At 41.8% G+C, this 20,474-nt stretch overlaps 1 protein-coding gene across 3 annotated transcripts in view; it reads left to right on the forward strand.

Moving 5' to 3' along the window:
* Positions 1-20,474, forward strand: part of SNCAIP (synuclein alpha interacting protein) — a 172,968-nt gene that overhangs the window by 140,333 nt on the left and 12,161 nt on the right. For 2 of the 3 annotated variants that reach the window (XM_056124695.1, XM_056124694.1), the window contains exons 7-11: positions 6,177-6,302; positions 10,751-10,920; positions 15,739-15,831; positions 16,842-17,913; positions 19,247-19,317. In XM_056124695.1, coding sequence (XP_055980670.1) covers positions 6,177-6,302; positions 10,751-10,920; positions 15,739-15,831; positions 16,842-17,913; positions 19,247-19,317 — 1,532 coding nt within the window. The remainder of the gene's footprint in view (positions 1-6,176; positions 6,303-10,750; positions 10,921-15,738; positions 15,832-16,841; positions 17,914-19,246; positions 19,318-20,474) is intronic. The other variant, XM_056124696.1, reaches the window with a different exon arrangement.

The following is a 20,474-nucleotide window of genomic DNA, read 5'->3' on the forward strand; positions in this document are numbered from 1 at the left end:
AGACCAAGATGACTGCCCTCCGACATCCTGATGGATCTATCACATCTTCTAGAAAGAAGATTAATCATGACTTCTACTCAGATCTCTTCTATAGCCACATCCACCTGCCCACATACCAAATTCCGCAGGATGAATATGTCGTTCCCAATGTTCTCCTTTCCGAAATCTGACACGCCATTTCGTTGGTAAAAAAACAAACAGCACCTGGCCCAGACAAGGTCAGACCTGAACACCTGAAGAACCTGCCATCAGTACTCATCAATATACTGGCTCGGTTCTTCACATGCTACCTGTCTGAATGCAATTCCATCCCAATGGAAAACCAGTAGGACTGTACTACTATACAAGAAGGGAGACATCCACAACATTGGCAACTATTGCCCGATCTGCCTATTGTCTGTCATCTACAAGCTATTCACTTGAGTCATCCTGAATAGGATTGACAGAACACTAGAAGAAGGACAACCATGCGATCAAGTCGGGTTTCGCAAAGGATTCAGCACCATTGACCATATCCACATGATAACCAAGCTCATTGAGGTTTCTTGGGAGTTCAAGATGCTGCTCTGTCTATTGTTCATTGATTTATAGAAGGCCTTTGAATCTGTTGAGACAGAAGCAGTCATCGAAGCCCTAGCCAATCAGGATATTCAAACTCAATACATCAGGATCCTCCATGAGCTGTATTATGGATTGACAACCAGGAGCTCACTATTCTACAAAGAACTGATCATTGATGTCAAGAGAGGGGTTCAGCAGGGTGATACCATTTCACTGAAACTCTTCAGTGCCACCCTCGAGAACATCATGCGACAACTGGAATGGGAAGGAATGGGAGTAAAGATAGATGGCCAGCAACTACACCACTTCCACTTTGCTGATGACATTGTTGTAATAACACCAAACATTAGTCAAGTGGCATAAATGCTGGCCGACTTCGACCGTGAGTGTGGAAAGGTTGGACTACAGCTGAATCTCACGAAGACAATGTTTATGAGAAACAGTCTCGTTCCTAATGTTCCATTCACTCTCAATGGAATGAACATCTCCAAATTCAACAGTTATGTGTACGTAGGTCGAGAAGTCAACATGACGAATGACCTGGCACCTGAGTTGCACAGGAGGAAGAGAGTGGCTTGGAACGCCTTCAAGAGCATCGAAGAAATAGCTAAGAGAATGAAGAACCTCCGGCCCCAGGCACATCTCTTCAATTCCACTGTTCTTCTTGCATTAACATATGCCTCAGATATCTGGGCCCTACGAAAACAGGATGAGAACGCTATTAGGGTCTCCCAAAGAGAAATCGAAAGAGCTATGCTTGGAGTATCATGCTTCACTCAAGTGAGAGAAAGAATCTGGAGTTCCAACCTTCATTGACAGTCAAGAATCAGGGAAGCTTTCTCATTTGCCAAGGCATTGAAAATCAGATGGGCTGGACACGTAATGAGATTTGGAGACGACCACTGGACTAGAGTCATTACTGACTGGATTCCACGAGATGTCAAAAGAACATGTGGCTGCCCACCTACGAGATGGTCAGACTTCTTCGTGAAGACCCTGAACGATCAGTTTGAGGTTCTTTGTGTTCCTAGAAGAGCAGACGCCATTGGGCTACACTATCACCTGACAGGGACGAATGGAGATGTTACTGGCGCTTGCTCAAGTAAATCGATGAGTAACGGGATGTCAAGTGATCAAGTGATTTTATTACTCTCAATATTATTTAATGTATTTCACTATAGGTAACATAAGGAGAAATTTGTCAGAGGATTATTTAGGCATTAACCTGTTTATTCAATTCTTACATAAACTTTCCTCTCCCCCCTCACCCTCTCCCATACATGTCTATTTTCCTATCAATGGATTCTTCATGTATTTTATTAATAAATGGTAATGTCAGAGTTTTTCTTATGTTTTGACATCTCAGAACACCAAATGAATCCTGTTGTTGATGGCATACTTGGTGTTCTGATTATATTTTCTATTAGACACTGTCCAGAGGATCTCATAAATTATATGGATTAATTTCCTATTTAAGCAAACTGTTGCCTTTGGAACAAACAAAGTGCAACATCAAAAGAGAGTGCTGCCCAGGTGGGGGTGGTTGAACTATAGGATAGTAGGTAGGGAGCTTGCCTTATATGTGACCAACCAGGGTTTAATCAGCAGTATGCTCCCGCAAGACCCACCAGGAGTCAGCCCTGTACCCAGAGCCAATAGTATGTCCTGAACACCACTTGATGTGGCCCTTAAATGAAAAACAAAGCAAAAAACTTAAAGACGGACTGGGGATAAAGTTTAGTGGTAGAACACCTTCTTATATGTGTGGGGCCTTGGGTTAAATTGCCAGCCATGCTAATATTAATAAGTAATATAATATTTCCCCCAAAGCATATATATTCCCAGAATAAAACACTAGTACATGAGGTTTTCATTCAATAGCTAGTAATTGAATGGATGGATGGTTGTGTAGGCAGACAGATGAAATGAAAGATCTGTCAGTTCTTTTCTGACCAGACAACTGGATTTTCTATTCTTTGAGAGCAGTACTTGTGGGAAGTTATGTTGTTTCATCAATATTTCTTTTTCCCTCTTTCTCCCTCCCCCCACATACAAGGTGGGGGAGATGGAGATTATCTAAGAAATGAAAGAGTAGTTTGGCACCACTGCACATATATGCTATGCTGATCCACATATAAAGCATTTATAAACAACTTCTCCAATGGATAAAATAACTGTGATTCATCTTCATTCCTAGATAGATTTGTCAAGTAAGTCACTATTTAAACTGTAGGTGGTCAATTCCTGGGTGTCTTCCAGAATCATAGCAGAAAGCAGCATTCTTCTGACAGTGGATGCTAGTTTTTCATTCCTCAAATCAGAGGATTCTTGCTCTCTCTATCCATCTCAGAAATTGCAAATGTTTTTTATTAGACCAGGTGGATAGACAGTCAGTACTTTGTGTAATTGCTGCTCTGCATGATAGCATAGATTGAACTTTTGTTTCCATATAGTATCTGGCTGGGCATATGACCACAAACTAAAACTGAGTTTGAAGGTGCTAAGCAAACTTCTCTCTTAGTCTAGACAGGAGAATGACGTTTCTACTTTTATGTTAGTCCTTATCTATTAAATGGATTAAGAGCTTTAATACTGAGGATGAAAGAAGCCACAGTTAGAAGTCAGATGATTGGAGTGGGATGGGCTGAACTTAACTTGAGGAACCATTATGAACTAAAATCATTTCTTCCTTACAGACTTGATCTTGTTCTCCCTGATCATCAAGATCTTGCAAAGTCCATTTTTTTCAGGTTATTCCACAGCTTACTAAGGGAATCTTCCTAACTTTGTGAAAGGCAGTAATTCAGTTCCTTCAGACCCATGACTAAAAGTCGGAACATTAAATTTTAGTGAGAAGGGTATTTTCTGTTTACACGCAATAAATGAACCCACTATCATATTTTGTTAGTTTACATGACAAAACATGAAAATATGACTGACAAGAAGGTACAGAAGAAACTTCTAAATTTCTTAAACTTCTCTGAACTTTACTTGATAAAGAAAGAAGCTGCTTTCAGAGAATATACCATAGAATATATTAGAGAATATACCGTCATCTTGTTCTGTTTTTTTGGTTGGTTAAATGAGGGGGTCCGATTGAGATGATTCTCTAAAATATCTAATTCTTCGGTTTTATGATTTAATATCATGGAGCAAGTCAAATGTCCAGAATTTTCAGAATGACCCACTGGAGGTGGCAGCGTCATACTTGTCGCCAGAAGAGCTAGAGTCACCTGTCCTCTTGAGTTTTCATATCTCAATCATCAACTTTCAAGCCAGTGGTTTCTGTCCTTTTTCTTGACATACATTCACTCATACCTGTCTTTTAAAGAGTTAAGACTACCTGGTGTAATTCTCTCTCTCTCTCTCTCTAATTGTAAGTACAGGTTCCCCCTACTGTCTGAAAATAGAATGTTACTATTTGATATGATTTGGATGGATTTTTTTCTTTCACTATTTGAAAATGATGCTAGGATTAACTTATATGGAGAAAATGTTTTTGAATTTTCCAAGACCTGTCCCCTTAGTCCTACCAAATAATAACATTCTATTTTTAGGTCTAAGAGAACCTGTAATCTAGTGTTTGTTCACTCCCCCCCCCCCCCATCTACTTAGGAAAGATAGAACAGATGGATATACCATATGTAGGTGAAACATTATAAGCCTCAGTTCCAGTTTTCTCTGAGTTTGCCTCAAAAAAGAGGAAAGTAAACACATCAGCATCTCCTCATACAAAGTTTGGTCACCAGCTCTGGCCTTAGGCTCTGCTCCACCTCATTCTTGGGAGGTTGTGGAGAGGTTTATTTTCTACAAAGTCTGTGTGCCTTTGTAATAAATATCCTGCTTTCCCTGAGTCTGGTCTTGATCAGTTGCACACATAGATTGCACTTCTTTCTTTTCTTCTGAATGTCTCACTCCCTACTCCCTCATGTGGGAAAAGCTTGGTGCATAGGCTCTACCTTCCCCAATGTCACAGATTCCTTCATAAGTGGTGCCCCTGTTCTCCCAGAAGGGGTGAAACATGAAAAGAGTTGGCTTTCCTACCTAACATTCCTCTCACAGATTCATTGGCATGTTCAGAATATGAAGGCAAATTTAATCCAGAAAAGTCTTAAAGTTCACGACTAGTCTGAGAAAATAACTGGACACACATAAAAAAAATCCTTTTAAAGGCTAAGAAGAAGTTCATAGCTCTTTCAGATGCTTGCTCATCCTTTTAAATGTCAAATTCCACCACTAAGCTTCATGCTGTTGTTTTTACCACTGTCATATTTTTATAACATTATGTTTAATTCTTTTATTTTAAAACAGTAAATTCCCACCCCCCTGATTGTTCCTGAGGCCAAACATAACATGGAAATACCAAAAACTCAGTGGCTAAAAAGCACATGTACTGCAATATAGCCCATTGACTAGTATTTATCTCTTAAGAGTTTTCTTTTTTTTAGAGCTTTGGGGATCTTCCTTTTATCATGGAAGAATAGAAAGTTTTATCTTTGAAATACTGTCAACACTGTGGTCAGAAAAATCACTTTCTGATCAGAGCACATTATGTTTCACTAACATATGGCACACCCATTTGTTTTATCTTTACTAAGTAGGAGAGGAAAAAATAAATAAAACCTGGATTTCAGATTCTAGATTTTCAGAACTTAGAATATCAGGTTCTGATTTTGCTTTATACTTGGCCCCTTAAGGAATTGCCTCTTTGAGTAAGTCTGTTGATTGTAGGAGATAGGGGATTAAGAAATATGATTAAAATATTATAAAATTAAAAAGAGGAACTAGCTTAACTTGGTGGCCTGGGATCTTGTAATAATATTCTTAAAGCCTTATGTATACAAGTAGCAAAAGCATTGACTCAGAATCATAAAACCTGGATTCTAGTTCTTTTTTGATTTTTGGCTTTTGAGGGGATCACACCTGGCCATTCTCAGGGTTACTCCTGGTTCTGCACTCAGGAATTACTCCAGTGGTACTTGGGGAATCATATGGAATGCCAGGAGGTGAATCTCATTTGCAAGACAAATGCCCTACCCACTCTACTTTCGCTTGGTCCCTGGATTCTAGTTCTACTTGTAACCTTGGACAAATTTCTTTCAGTCTTGCTGAATAGCTTTGATGCAGTACATACTTTCTAAAAGTCATTTTTCTCATATGGAAAATAGGTAAGACAAAAACATTTCTGTGATAAGTTCCTGCTCTTGAAATTCTCTGGGTGTTACCTCTTTGATGGACTTTTGTCAGAGATGCATAGATGTTCAGTTTTCATCGAGTGTGCATTTTCTTTTTTTTCCTTTTTTTTTTTTTTTTTTTTTTTTGCTTTTTGGGTCATACCCGGAGATGCACGGGAGTTACTCCTGGTTCATGCACTCAGGAATTACTCCTGGCGGTGCTCAGGGGACCATATGGGATGCTGGGAATCGAACCTAGGTTGGCTGCGTGCAAGGCAAATACCCTACCTGCTGTGCTATTGCTCCAGCCCCGAGTGTGCATTTTCTCTGGCTGTGTAAACTTGGTTGTAGCTTAGATTCACCTGGTAGAATTTTCTTCTGCCTTTGGATTATATTTTTCTTTGTAATATGCATTCACTCAGATAATTACCTTTTTTTTAGGAAAAGATTCTGCTGTGGCTTCTTCAATTTATGCAAGAACAGGGCATCTCATTGGATGAAGTGGACCAAGATGGCAACAGTGCAGTTCATGTAGCCTCCCAGCATGGCTACTTGGGGTGCATACAGGTACACAGGTTCTGCTGCTCTGAGGAGAGTGATGAGTTCATCAAATAGTATCAAAAAAATAGAAATGTTGTTCACTGGGAGAAAGTCTGGCAGTGTAATATGATGGTAGACAAAAAATTCACCCTTGAACTTTTAGGCTTAGAAGTGCTGACTTTCCAAGCAGTTGAAAATCCCCAAATAACTTAGCCCTCCCCAAACTTAATTAATGACTTGCTATTGACACCAGCAGCTTTATTCAGACTATCTATACCTATAATGTGGACTGTTTATCCATAGTCTATTATTTAGTATGGCATGTATATTGTGTACCTTATTCTTAAATTAAGCTAGAGGAAATAAAATCTTTTTAAAAAATAATAAATTAATCATCAAAAAAGTTCTTATCCTTACTGTTCCCAATAGAGGAAGAAGAAAATATAAAGAAAAACTTACATAAAAATACAAAAATAAGTGGACTTATGTAGCTTGAACCCATCTTGTTCAAGGGTCCACTAGATATGGTAGATTTGAATTCCTAGAAATCTACACAGAGGTATAAATAACTTTGTGAGTGCCTTAGTCAGCATCATAGGATGTTGATGGGATTATTCCTGCTCTTTCAACATTACTCTTTGACTTCAATTCTGAGAACAATTGAATTTGAGTGCAGCTGAGTTCTTAAAATGATGGGAAACAACTACCAACTGATGTCTCTCTGTCTCTCAAATTCTGACCCTTCTTACTCTCTGAAACATGCTTCTTCCCAGCCATACAGAAAAAAAGGATAGACATCTAATAATGAATAGAAGAATCTGGACTAATGGGATAATTAACTGGAAAGAGAATGTTAAGGTGCTTCCTATTTTTTCTGTAGTTGAGTTAGATTTCTCTGTTGCAGTAGAGGCAACCATAATAGATGACAGAGCACCTTAGTACTTGAAGCCCTCAACACGTAGACAGGTCAGACATGCCTGTGCTTTGCCAGCCTCTCTACCTAGCAGTCTCAGATATTATGCTTTACAAGTATACATACCTTACAATTATTATGCTGTGCACCCTATGAAAAAGACTGGGGAGGTGAGATACAGGAGAGGGGAAGCTTTCCCCTGCCCCAAGCCACAAGAAGAGGCATTTGAAGAGGTCTTCTTGGGGGGTAGGGAGTTTCTAAGAAGAGAGAAATCAGTATTCCTTCTGGCAGAGCCATACAAATCTGAGCTACACCTAGTTGCTTAGGAAGGTAGAGAAGATTCAAGAGCAACATACCTACAGAAACCATAATTGACAAAGGCAACAGATTAATTTTTTTAAAAGGCAGTGGGGTAACGCTTGAGAGTTTAAAGCATTCTAGTTGCATGTCTGCTCATGTGTGCCCACTCTACTGGAAACTTGGTCAATAGGGCATGATCCAGGTGTCCGGAATATCCTTTATTGTTGGCTGAATCTGCGTCTTTTCACTCATTAGGTCATAACAGGAACAATGGGAAACAAGAGCATAGAAAATATCCGTTTCAGTTATGATGAGGAGCTGCAGATGGAAGAAAAAAGTAGACATTTTTCCCGTGTGTGGAGAAAAAATATTCAGTGAAAACTGAAAATTTCACTTTTCCATTTAACAAAATGTCTGATATTGAAGGGGTTTGAAAGAAATTTTGATTTTGTTGTTGTTTGAGAGCAGGGTTTTTTGTTTGTTTTTTTTTGTTTTTGCTTTTGCATAAAGCCAGTGAGCACCAGCTGATAGCACTAATTCTTTGGGATTTTATTGTTTTTTCTCTATAATCTGGAAATAAAGGAATTCAATCCTTCCAAAACATTCCCGACCACTCTTCAGACAAGAAGGGTGGTCTTTTAAGCACCATAGATGGGGATGGCTGCATCCTCATAGGAGGAGGCCAATACGTTGAGTGTCACAGAGAGACGGAGAACAGAAATTGAGGGGTAAGCCAGAGATACTCAAGAGTATGTGTGAGTGTTTGGAGTTTGTTGCTGAATGTCAGGGAATAATAGCAGTATGGGGTTTCCTCCAAATCTCTCAGAAGGTGATTCAGGTCAAACATGTGTGGAACGGTTGCAATATCATAGGCAGTGGCTTTTGTAGTGACTGATTTCTCACAGAAAGTGATCACAAGTCAAAAGGAAGATGAAGCTCCTTTAAACCTGAGTCTGACATGTGTCAGATTTAAATATCACAGGCATTTCTGTGGGAGAAAGCATGAAATATTACTGGCATGAATCCAGACACCCACCACAATATCATATTGATGATGGTGCAGTTTGGCATACAGCAACCATCAGTTAATGTCGATAAATAAGCTTTTTGTAGATGTTAGGGACATTACGGGCTGGAGCGATAGCACAGCGGGTAGGGCGTTCGCCTTATAAGCGGCCAACATGGCCGACCCGAGTTCGATTCCTCCGCCCCTCTCGGAGAGCCCGGCAAGCTACCGAGAGTATTCGATATGCCAGACACAGTAACAACAAAGTCTCCAATGGAGACGTTACTGGGCCCGCTCGAGGGACATCACAGAAGAAATCCAGAACAGTTTTCACTTTGTTTACTTTAATCTGATGTCAGTAAAATTCCATAAAATATTTCCTCTCTTCCTGTCTTGACCTGCTTTAATAATGTCTTGGTCACTTTGGACTGTTAGCATTTACTCAACACCATATTAAAATATCAATCTTCTGCCTGATGCAATACATTCCTCTCTCCAGCCTGGATGAGAGTTGGGCTCAGAGCACTAACTGGGCATGAGGAGTGAGGCACAGTGGACCGCATGCCCACTCTTTTGCTCTGATACCCTCCTTCTTCTCTGCTTCAGGTTTGGGGATAGAAAGGAGTTGGGGGGGGACGGGGATGCGTCTTTGGTCCTAACTGTGAAATTCAAGTCCTGAGACCTTGTCACCACTTCTTTGGTTTGCCTTTGATTGCTTTCTCAACCTTTAATACCAAGTCTGGTGGTAAGGATGAATGATATCTTTGAAAGTATTTTCAGAGGACCCTATAGCCTCCCTAGTAAGACAAGGGAGATCTGACCCCAACCATATGGCCTTCACTTGGGTTACAATTCCACTACCTCTTGCATATAACAAATGATTTTTTAATTTTTTTTTTGTTTGAGGGCCTCATATCCAGCGTTCCTGTACTGAGAGTTCACTCCAGGTAGTGCTTGGGGGACCATAGGTAGTGCCAGGAATCAAACTCAGGCCAGTTGCATTCGAGGCAAGTTCTTTAATCCTCGTACCACTTTTCTGTCCCCAAATTAGTGGGGTAATACCAAGTTCACCCCAGATTTCCTGGCCTGGTATAGGGTGGGAGGAGTGTCAGCTGCTCTATTCATTCCTGAGCAGGTAAGCTCAGGACCCGTGTGCTTCTGAGCTGTAGGAACAGTCAAACCAAATTCAGACCTCTCCTGACAGGCATCCACACCCCTCTGAGTGTCCATTAGAAGGGTCAAGTGCTTACAGACCTGGTGCCACATACCTCTATAAAGGACAACTGCTCCCCTTCATGCTCTCCTTCCCAGTCGAGATTGGGCTTAGGGGAGCAAGATTGGTCTGCTGTGTTCCTGTAGACTCCAAAAGGAGGTATTTGACCCTCACTACTGAAAACTCACTAGAGGTTCTTTTATTAAAAAATTATTTTCAGCCTTTTATTTCAGTTTATAGTCCTGTAAATGTGGGCAAATGTGGCCTCAATCCTTTTTTTAATTTTTAAAATTTATTTAAATGTATACAGACAAAAGCCACAACTGTTGATACAATTCTAGAATTGAAATTAATTGTATAACAAAGCTCCAATATAAAAATAATAAAATATAAAAAATAAATTTTTATGTGAAGATTGTTATAACTCATCACCATCGTGGGCTTAAGTCCTTGTCTAAGAATCTACTAAGCTGTTTGTTGCTATTTGAGCCTTCTTCTAGTTGAGCCATCCGTATTACTGTTTTTTGTTTGTAGAGTTTAGTGGCTTCTATGTTACTTTCCCATCTAATTTGGTGTGCTTCTCCAGAAATTTCAATAGTAAGGAATTAAGGGGTGCCATGCATGATCCAGAGATTCCAGGATCTATAGTGTGGGCCATTCGTGAAGTTGTGGAATTGAGCCCTTGGTGTGGATGGATATAGGTGCCGCTGCTGGGGCTTTGGCTAGGACTGAAAACTCTGGGCCATCCTTTGAAGATGGGCAGGCTGATCACACACCCTGCCAAGGTCCCAACTTGCTTGTTTCTCCTCAGAGACTTAGTCAGGAATCGATTGGTAAAGCAGCGCCAGTGGGTGAGTTAGTATGACAGTGGCTGTGGTAAAGGCCCTTTTGAACGTGATGGTTCTTCCCCACTTAGAATGAGTCCTGTTAGCTGGTTTGGGAATAACAAGGAACATGTCACCCAAGCATCTATGAAACTATGAAAAAACTCTCATCTAGAGGGAAGCCTTGGTGCATTCATATGTCTCTACCTTGTCTGACAGACCTTGGTTGAATATGGAGCAAATGTCACTATGCAGAACCAGGCAGGAGAGAAGCCCTCACAGAGTGCTGAACGCCATGGGCACACGCTGTGTTCCCGGTACCTGGTGGTGGTGGAAACCTGCATGTCACTGGCCTCCCAGGTGGTGAAGCTGACCAAGCAGCTGAAGGAGTAAGTGCCTGTTGTTCCCCTGACAAGCATTGTTCTACACTGGAAAGAGCATGTCCCAGTGAAGTTACGTTCACATCCCAGTTGCTTTTTCACTTTTCAGTCCCTTTCAGATATTTTTTCTCTTATGGCTTCCAAAGCCACCTGCTTTGGTAAGCCCCCTCTCCTGCCCCTTTTCTGGGAAACTGGCAGTGTTTTCCCCCTCAGCTCTTCTCTTGAGCCCCTCTCACAGCCCACATTTCTGATGAAACTACCATCTCTGTGGAGGCAAATATCCATGCAACACAGAAGTGCAGAGTGAGCTGAGTTGAGGCCATGATGAACAGGAGGGCCACGGTGGACAGGTGTTATATTTCAGAGCTCAAAAGTAATCCCTGATAAAATTCCTTATCCTCTGTATTTCATAGTCTATGAAAATCCTAAAATGCAGGAGAGAGAGAGAGAGAGAGAGAGAGAGAGAGAGATGGAGAGACAGAGAGAGAAAAGAAGCTAGAAATAGACCAGATTCTGCATTTACCCAAAAAGAAAAACATTTATCTGGAAAATTATAGACATAACCATAACTTGATAACCATCATCCCCAAATGAATTGGGGCAGATTCAGCAGCCAATGTGAATTGAGCACTGGGATGGATTATTGGTGCAGGCACCAAAAGGTGGTTTTAATCACTCCCTAGTTCAAGTTTATTCTGAGGTTCAAAAGAGCATGGGGCCCTTAGCAGACCTGGAAGTTGGGGAAGTTTCTCTGGCTAAGGTGTTGATGTGCTTAAAGAAAAGGGAGAGGCCCTCAGATAGTACTCTAACAGGTGAGGTCTAAGGAGCTAACATAAGCCAGAGGGACCCAGGTCAGCCCCCAGCAAACACATGAATCTGATTACAGTGATTGGGTTGGGGGGAAGATCGGAAAACTGAAATCAGCCTTAGTTCAAAAAAGTGTTGGCAGACTAGGATAAGCCTTCGATTTTAGAGGGAAAAAATGCAAAGTAACATAGAAGGGTGCAGGGGGATGGGGAAAAGAACTAATTTTTCTGTTTCAGAAGGTGCAGGACGACAGCAGTACCTTTCCCTATGGAATCCCTGTATCATTTTATTTAGAAATGGGTCCAGAGAGAAATAGCACACAGGGCTTAAGACTCAGGCCTGGCATATAGCAGACTCTGGCTCGGTCCTTGTAACAGTATGGTCCCCGAGCTCCACAAGGGTAATTCCTAGCACCATGAGACCAGAGCAGTAGTGCACTCAGGTCTGGATGAACTAAATCCAAGGAAAGTGTTCCCAGGCCTCCTGAACACAATGTGGAAGAACCCTTCCCTACAAAAAGGAAGGGAATGTCAACCTTCGTTTCTGTTTAATCCCATTCTGCACTCATTGACATCTCACTGTGCCCAGTTCTCCATCTGCTCCCCACCACCACCAATACACACCTCTCCCCAAAGAGATGATGGAATCTTAATCCAAGTGGCTCAGAATGTGACATTCTGTAAAAATTAGGTCTTTACAATAGTAGGGGTCAGCCCTTGTGCAGGCTGAGTGGAATCCTGAGGAGAGGGGAAATATGAAACCAGAGACACACCCAAAGAGAGTGTTGTGAACATATAGGTGACAAGCCTACATGTCTGATAATGTCATAAAGCAATAAGATGCAGGAGAGAGGCATAAAACAGGTTCATCCAGAGGATGCTGGGAAGGACCCACCCTACCAACGCTGTGATCTCAGAGTTCAGTTTCTAGAACTGTAAGAAAACTCTAGTCTGTTATTTACAAATGTGGTTCATGGTGCCTGGTTACAGATTAACACTGCACTGATTTTATATTTCATATGGTTGTATTTTATGTGTTCATACTTTCTAATGAAAGTTGATGAATTCTTTTTTTTTAAGAGGGTTGCTTAGGGCCACACCAGCCATGCCAAAGCTTACTCCTGGCTTTGTGCTTACTCTAGGATTACTCATGATTACTCTTGGGGGACCAGATGCAATGCCAGGGATCAAATCAGGGTCAGCCACATACAAGGAAAGCACCTCAACCCCAGTAGTATCTCTGTGGACCTGATTAGTTCTTTCTAATGTTATTTAGAATCTAGAAAGTAGGTTTTTTCCCTCCACATTCCTACCAAGGATCCCAGTTGGTCAAAAACCATTGCCCCCAAATACTTTTCTCAATTACTTCATAATCCACTTTGATGCCTAATAAGTCTTCAAAGCAAGCCAGAATATTTATCCATCTATTTTAGCCCCTCACTAAAGATTTTTCTAAAACACTTGACATGCAGCATTTGCTGGCCAAGTCGGAGACTCAGAATGCTCTGATGTATTTTGGCATCTTGTCTTTTACTTAGACCCGGGTCAGCAAATTTGAGAATATGGCCTGAGTCCAGGCCACCACCTGTTTTTGTAAACAGAGTTCGAGTGGAACCGAGCCACTGCTTCGTTTACTTATAGTCTGGGGCTGATTTCAGATCCAAAAGCAGAGCTGAGAAGTGGTGACAGAAACTAAGTAAACCTGATTTACTGGGGCCAGAATGATAGTACAGCAGATAGAGCACTTGCTTTGCTCATGGCAGACCCAAGTTTGATCTCCAGCATCCCAAATGCCACCTCCCCTCACAGTCCTCCAGGAGTGATCCCTGAGTGAAGAGTGAAGTATAAGCCATGAGCAGCACCAGGGGAACCAAACACTAATCCAAACCAACCTAATCCAAACAACCAACTAACCAACCAACCAACCAACAAAACTCTATAAAGCCAAAAAACAATGAATACAAAAAAATCCAAAATAAGCAAGAACAAAAAACAAGTCTGAGCTATTTACCATGACTGAAAGGAAGAGGATGCTGGCTCCTTCTGCAGTTGATGAATTTTCTTTTTTTTTAAAATTTTTATTAGTGAAACACCATGAGGTACAGTTGTAGACTTACAAATTTTTGTGCTTGGGTTTCAGTTATACAATGATCAGATACCCATTCCTCCACCAGTGCCCATTCTCCACCACCACTGATCCCAGTATCCCTGCCTCTGTGGCAGGGCGTTCCCTTTTGTTCTCTCTCTCTTTTGGGTGCTGTGGTTTGCAAAAGAGGCATTGAGTGGCAATCATGTTTGGTCTATAGTCTACTTTCAGTATACGTCTCCCATCCTGGGAGGATCCTCCCAACACCCTTTATTTGGTGCTGCCTTCTAGTGAATCAGACAGAATCCCAGACTTCTCTGGTCTCTGGGAGCTGCTGTGACTAAAGCTGATGACTTCTGAGAGATTGCGTGCAAGTGCCTGGGGCTGATGGAGGGGCAGCATCCAGATCCAAATCTGTTCCACAAAATTAGATGGAGGAGCCCATGGTTGTTGAGTCCTGCTGTGGGTGACACTTGGCAAAGAGAACTTTGGGCTTCTTCTAGCCAGGGTCTAAGTTTTGTCTTTCACTTAAAGAATGCAGATGACTCATTGTTTGGTACCAGGTCCTGGCTTATGAAAGCTGCTATCATTTTTTATACTAGTTGTATTAGTTTTTAATTGCTACTAAACATATGATTGCCAATTCCCGATTTTTTGTTGTCAAACCACACAAATTTATGTTACAGTTTTATGGGTTAGAAATCCAGATGTAGGTAAGTTCTATTCTTTTGTGGTGGCTCTGGGATGAGAGACTGTTTCATACTCATTTTAGCATTTTGTGAAATTAGTTATTTGCCTTGTTGGACTGAGGTCCCTGTTTTCTTGCTGTCAGTGGGGAGTCCTTCCCAGCTCCCATCGGTCTCTTTATTCTGATCACATTGAAAAGCCAGCAACAGCAAGTACAGTTCTCACACTTGGCACCTACCCATCTCCTCTCCTGTCTTCTTTTCACTGTGAAGAATTCTTGGGATTAGATGTGTCCCATCCCAATCATCTGGGATTGCCTCTCAGCTCATGCACCTTTTTAATATCAGCTCATGCACCTTCTAGGTTCCATCTACAACCATAATCATTATCTGCCATGGTAGGTAACATTGTCACATCCTGCAGAGATGAGGGTAGAGAAGGAGCTAGAATTTTTGTGAATACTGTGTATTCCTGCCTAGTTAGAATCAGCTCCATTTACTTCAAGTTTTGTACTGATACATATTTTCTGTAACTTATGACTTTTATCTATCTCTAAACTTTAAAGCCTACTCTGATATGCATGCTTTTATGCCTCATGACACAATTGAACATTGCTCCATATTGTTTTCCCTTTTATATAAAAAATGCCAAGTAATTCTATTGGTTTTACCCAAAGTGAAATTTTCTATTTTTTGATCATTACATGAATGCACTTAATTTCAAAATATAAAACTTAGAATAGATAATATTTTAGAGTATATCCTTCTGGATTTCTTAATATTATACAAGGTCTATTTGTATGAATATGCACATGTATGCATATGTTACTCTTGGAGCCAGATAGAGATAGATTTTTTTAAATGAGATTTTGCTATACATAGTATTTTGTAACTTTCTTTTTAACCCAAGGAAAGGAAGTTTCACTTTACCTATATGTTAATTGGGTATATATAACATAATGAATATATAAAGATAGGATATCTTTTGAACTCCATAGATATTCAAATATATTAAAATTTTCAGATTCAGATTCCATTACATAATTACAAATTTACAGTCTTCTTGATAAGTATTTAGATTACAAATAGTTGGGGGATATCCTCTAAGGACATTTTCTGAAATGTAATTATGAAAACACTGCACATTTTTAAGTCTTATGACTTTATTGTGACTTATTACCAAATCATTGTGGAGGAAAAAATGTAGAATACTAATTTTCAGAGACCTCTTTGCTTTTGTTTCTCTCAGGCAGACAGTGGAACGGGTCACACTGCAGAACCAGCTCCAACAACTTCTTGAAGCCCAGAAATCAGAGGGAAAGTCCTTCCTTTCTTCTCCCAGGTAGTGAACATTGGTGGTTAGAGTTCTTAAGAAACTTGACTCTCTGTGGTTTATTTTAAAGTTCTGTTTAATGCCTTCAAAGGTGATGACAAAGAAAACTCTTTCCTTACAGACAAAAGGAAAATTTATTTTTTGTTTTGTTTTTTTTGGGGGGCCACACCAGTGGTTATCAGGTGTTACTTCTGGCTCTGCACTCAGGAATGACTCCTAGTGATGCTCAGTGGACCATATGGGATGCCAGGGACTAAACCCAGGTCAGCTGCACATAAGGCAAGGATCCTTCCCACTGTACTATCTCTCTTGCCTCAGAGATAGTTTTTGAGAAAAGATTGTCTTTTTTTACAAAAACTATCACACATGAGTGCTCACAGAGATGGACTCTGGGCCTAGGATCAAGAGAGCTGCATTTCTTTGCAGGTCAGCTTCTCTTTGTTCCTTGACTAGAAAAAAAAATAAAGTCCCTCACTCTTTCTGAGCTTTTCACTTCTTTAGCTATGAAAGAGAAATGAGGGTATGGAAGGTACTTGTCTTATATTTGTCTGATGTGGGACCAGTCCCGACCCCACAGATGGGCCCCCAAGCCCTGCCAAGCATGATCCCTGAGCACAGAGCCTGGAGTAAGCCCTGTGCACAGTCAGGTGTGCTACCGATTCAGAAAATAAAATAAAAGGGAAACAATATGTGTAAGTTCACAAGTCATGGAAGATGGGATTAGTTGACAACATATGCAAAGTGTTTCTAAAAAACAAAGCTGCCATATTCATGCTTCCAAAGTAAGAGAAAGTACAAAACATTTGTCATATTAGTCTTAACATAAAATAAGAGTCATGTTCTACTTTGGTATTGATTACAAGATGCAGTATTTGCAGATGGCATCTAAAAGATCTTAAGGAACAGTTCTTATCCCAATCTTATTGATGCTTAAAGGAATCAAGGATATAAGGTGAAGTATAACTGGGTGGTTTAGCCCAATAGGAAATATCTGCTATGTCCTTCATTCTTTTTTGCAGTTCACCATCTTCTCCAGAGTCCAGAAAGTCCCAGTGGAAATCCCCAGATGCAGAAGATGATTCTATAGCTAAAAGCAAACCAGGAATTCAAGAGGGAATTCAGATGCTTGGGAACCTGGCAGTGTCCGGTCGAATGAGGATCAAAGTGAAAGATGAAGATTCAGATAAAATCTTACGACAGTTACTGGGGAAAGATATCTCAGAGACTGTCTGCACCCAAGAAAAACTGTCCTTGGAATTCCAAGACTCTCAGGCCTCCTCTCGAAATGCCAAAAGGATACCCCCAGAGAAGAGGGAGCTGAAGTTAGCCAGGCTAAGGCAGCTGATGCAAAGATCCCTGAGTGAGTCTGACACAGACTCCAACCATTCCGAGGAGCCCAAGGGCACACCAGTGCGCAGGGTAGACAGGCCCCGGCCGCAGCCCATTGTGGAAAGTGGCGAGAGTGCAGAAAACACAGAAAGCCTGCACTTGATGATAAAGAAACACACCCTGGCCTCCACACGTAGATTCCCTTTTGGGATTAAGGCCTCCAAATCCCTGGATGGCCACAGTCCCTCTCCCACCTCTGAGAGCAGTGAGCCAGACTCAGAATTCCAATGCCCAGGCTTGGGAAATACGCCCCCTAGCTTGTCCCCGGGAGAGCCCTCTCAGACCAGCCCAGACAGCTCTGCTGCCCAGAAGGTGGCCACTAGTCCCAAGAGTGCCCTCAAGTCTCCATCTTCCAAGAGGCGGACATCTCAGAACCTGAAACTCAGGGTGACCTTTGAAGAGCCTGTGGTCCAGATGGAGCAAAGCAACCTGGAACTCAATGGGGAAAAGGAAAAAGAGAAGGGCAGAGCCCCACCACGGGCCTCCACAGGAAGCGAGTCAGGGGATCAGCTAAAAAGGCCGTTTGGAACCTTCCGGTCTATCATGGAGACACTGAGTGGCAACCAGAATAATAATAACAACTACCAGACGGCCAGCCAGCTAAAGACCTGCACCTTGCCTTTAACCTCCCTGGGAAGGAAAGCAGCCACCGACGCTAAGGGGCAGCCCATGAGCTCAGCTGGCAAAGGAAAGAGTAAGGCGGTAAGTGCTCTTTAGAGATGCTCCTCGGCCTCTGAGTGAGTGATTTTGTTGTTACTACTACCACAGGTTGGTCCCTCCATACCACCTTGAGTGAAACTACAGAAGAAAGCCTCCTGGAGTGCCTGAAAAGTCAAATTCATGAGTTTCTCTGCCGATCTGTCCTGTTAGATAGCACACCCTTTGCTCTGACTTGGAGGAAGATGACCCTCAAAAAGATAAAATAAATTCCAAGATATTAGACTCGGGTCCAGAAATCACCCTACAGAGTTTGATCCCAGAGTATTAAGTCTTTAGTTAAACTGGGAGGCATTTCTACACGACTTGACTACCAGTCCATGTGGAATTGGGCTCTTCACTGGCACCGATTCTGTCTCCGGAAGAGGCAGCTCTCTGCATGTGACTGGATAGTTTATTCTCAAGTCCAATTAAAGAGTGCATAAATAGAAATGCTATTCCCCAAAACTTAACAGTTCAACTTGGACTTGACCTTTGAAATGAATACCCCAAGGGCCCCTCTTGCATTGGCATTTTACGATGCCAGCCCCTTGGAGCTGGTCAGGAAGCAATATCTGTCTAACATGCCTGCCAGGACCCAGGGGATGGCAGCATGCGCCATGAACTGCATTTTATAATCGCATTTATTGGAAAGCTACACACTATAATCTGTGGTTTACATCCAATGAGTAAGAGACACAAACATATTCTGAGGCAATATTTCCTGCATGCCCTGTGCATATCTTACCATAAAAAAAGAAAAAAAAGAAACATAGTATAGCTGCTCAAATGCAGAACTCTTAGAGGAATGGAGAATTTCCCAACTCACTCTCTCAGGAGCCACAGACTGGATTAATTATTGCTATTATTTGCTCAAAGGTAAAAATCCTATTACCCTACCATCAAAGCTGTCCAAATATTTTTGCAGTACCAAACTCAGGTTGTTATTAATATCTCTAATTCATTTAACACCTGCTTTAACTATTCATGGATGGTTGCTTTGAACTGTCTTCATTCTAAAGGATTTCAGCATATGTTTGCTTCAGAAAACCACACTTGCATCTTAAGCCTCAGACCCTGTAATAGGTCAAGTGAGTTAAATAGACCCTCACTCACATTGCTCAAATCAAACATCTCCAAGTTACCTACTGACTTCTCTTGCTCCCAATGAGCAAAAAAATTATCCACATGCACACTTGCCCAGGCTTCTTGAAATGCACCTGAAGCTTCTGTTCTGGTTCTAATCTGTCTCCTACAGCATGCACCCTATTACATGGAAATTTGTGCATGTGCTGAGCTTGTTGCATGTTTTCAGTGATTCTCAATTGCACCTCTCTAGGCGATGTACGGCAGCTGCCTCAGCCTCCCTTCTAACCCGCTGACTGAAGAACATCTGCGTAACTATGCACGGTACGTAGCTCTAGGAATCACCACATTCAACCATCCCCTGCCTCCTCATTTCACTGCATAACACCCTAAAGTGTGGTCCTGGAGGTCCTCTCATAGTACTTGACACCAAGGAAGGAGGAAATGGCTTCTCCTCCCGCAGCCAGCAGCAGACAGGCTGGTCTCAGGGCCTCAGAAAGGAAACTGGTGCTCTGGAGGGGACACGTCCTCACAGGGCAGGGGTCTCTGAACTCACAGATGTGATGGGGCTCTCAGTGGATTTCAACTTCCAGACTTTGTTTTCATGAAGTCCAGGAGCTGGGTAAGAACAGAAATTAAATTTCCCGTCAGAGGTTTTTGGTGAGTCAGCCTCTGATCAGAATCAGAACTTTGAAGCAGAGCTGAGGTTTTAGTCGCTCGCTGATTATAGACTGAAAGATCCTTTCGTCACCACTCTGCTGCCCTAGGGGAAAGCGAGGGCCTGCCCATCTGAAACTGTTTCCTTCTGAGAATTCAGAACCACTGTGGCAGCCAGTTTCAAGTGTTCCCCCACCCCAGCAAAACCAGGGGCTTCCTTATCCCAGTGTCCTAACAGAGTATATGTGTGGGAGTAGAGTCATTTCTGAGGCTCAAGGCCCTCCAAGACCATGATTCTACTGTGACCTAACCCCCTGCAAACACACACACAGCACCCTCCGGAATCAGGATGCCAAGATTAAAAGGAGCAGCAAGGGGGAGCTAATGCAGTCAGCACCCCTTGGCTGATTTATTTTAGAAGAGAGACTCCCCCCAAAACCCATGTTAAAGAGAGACCATTTCAATTTACTATTTTCATCCTTGAAATCAGTGTTTCCCCAAATGGGCAATATACAGCCTCCTGACCTTCCTTCAATAATCCAGGGAGTTGACAATAGCCTCTGGACATAGGGTTCTTTTTGTTTGCTTAAAAATAGTTGATTTCCAAAAAAGTGGTGGTGGTGATGGGGGTGGTGGTGGTGGTGGCTGTGGTGGTGGTAATGAGGGTGGTGGCTGTTTCTGAAAAGAGGACAGAAACCCTCCAGCAAATTTGCAAGTTTGTGTATATGCTTATAGGGAAAAAAATACACACACACACACACACACACACACACACACACACACATACAGATGCATGTCCACAGGTTTGAGTTCGGTCAGGATGC

This window comes from Sorex fumeus, unplaced genomic scaffold (assembly GCF_029834395.1).
Source record: "Sorex fumeus unplaced genomic scaffold, SorFum_2.1 ptg000051l, whole genome shotgun sequence".
Lineage (NCBI taxonomy): Eukaryota > Metazoa > Chordata > Mammalia > Eulipotyphla > Soricidae > Sorex > Sorex fumeus.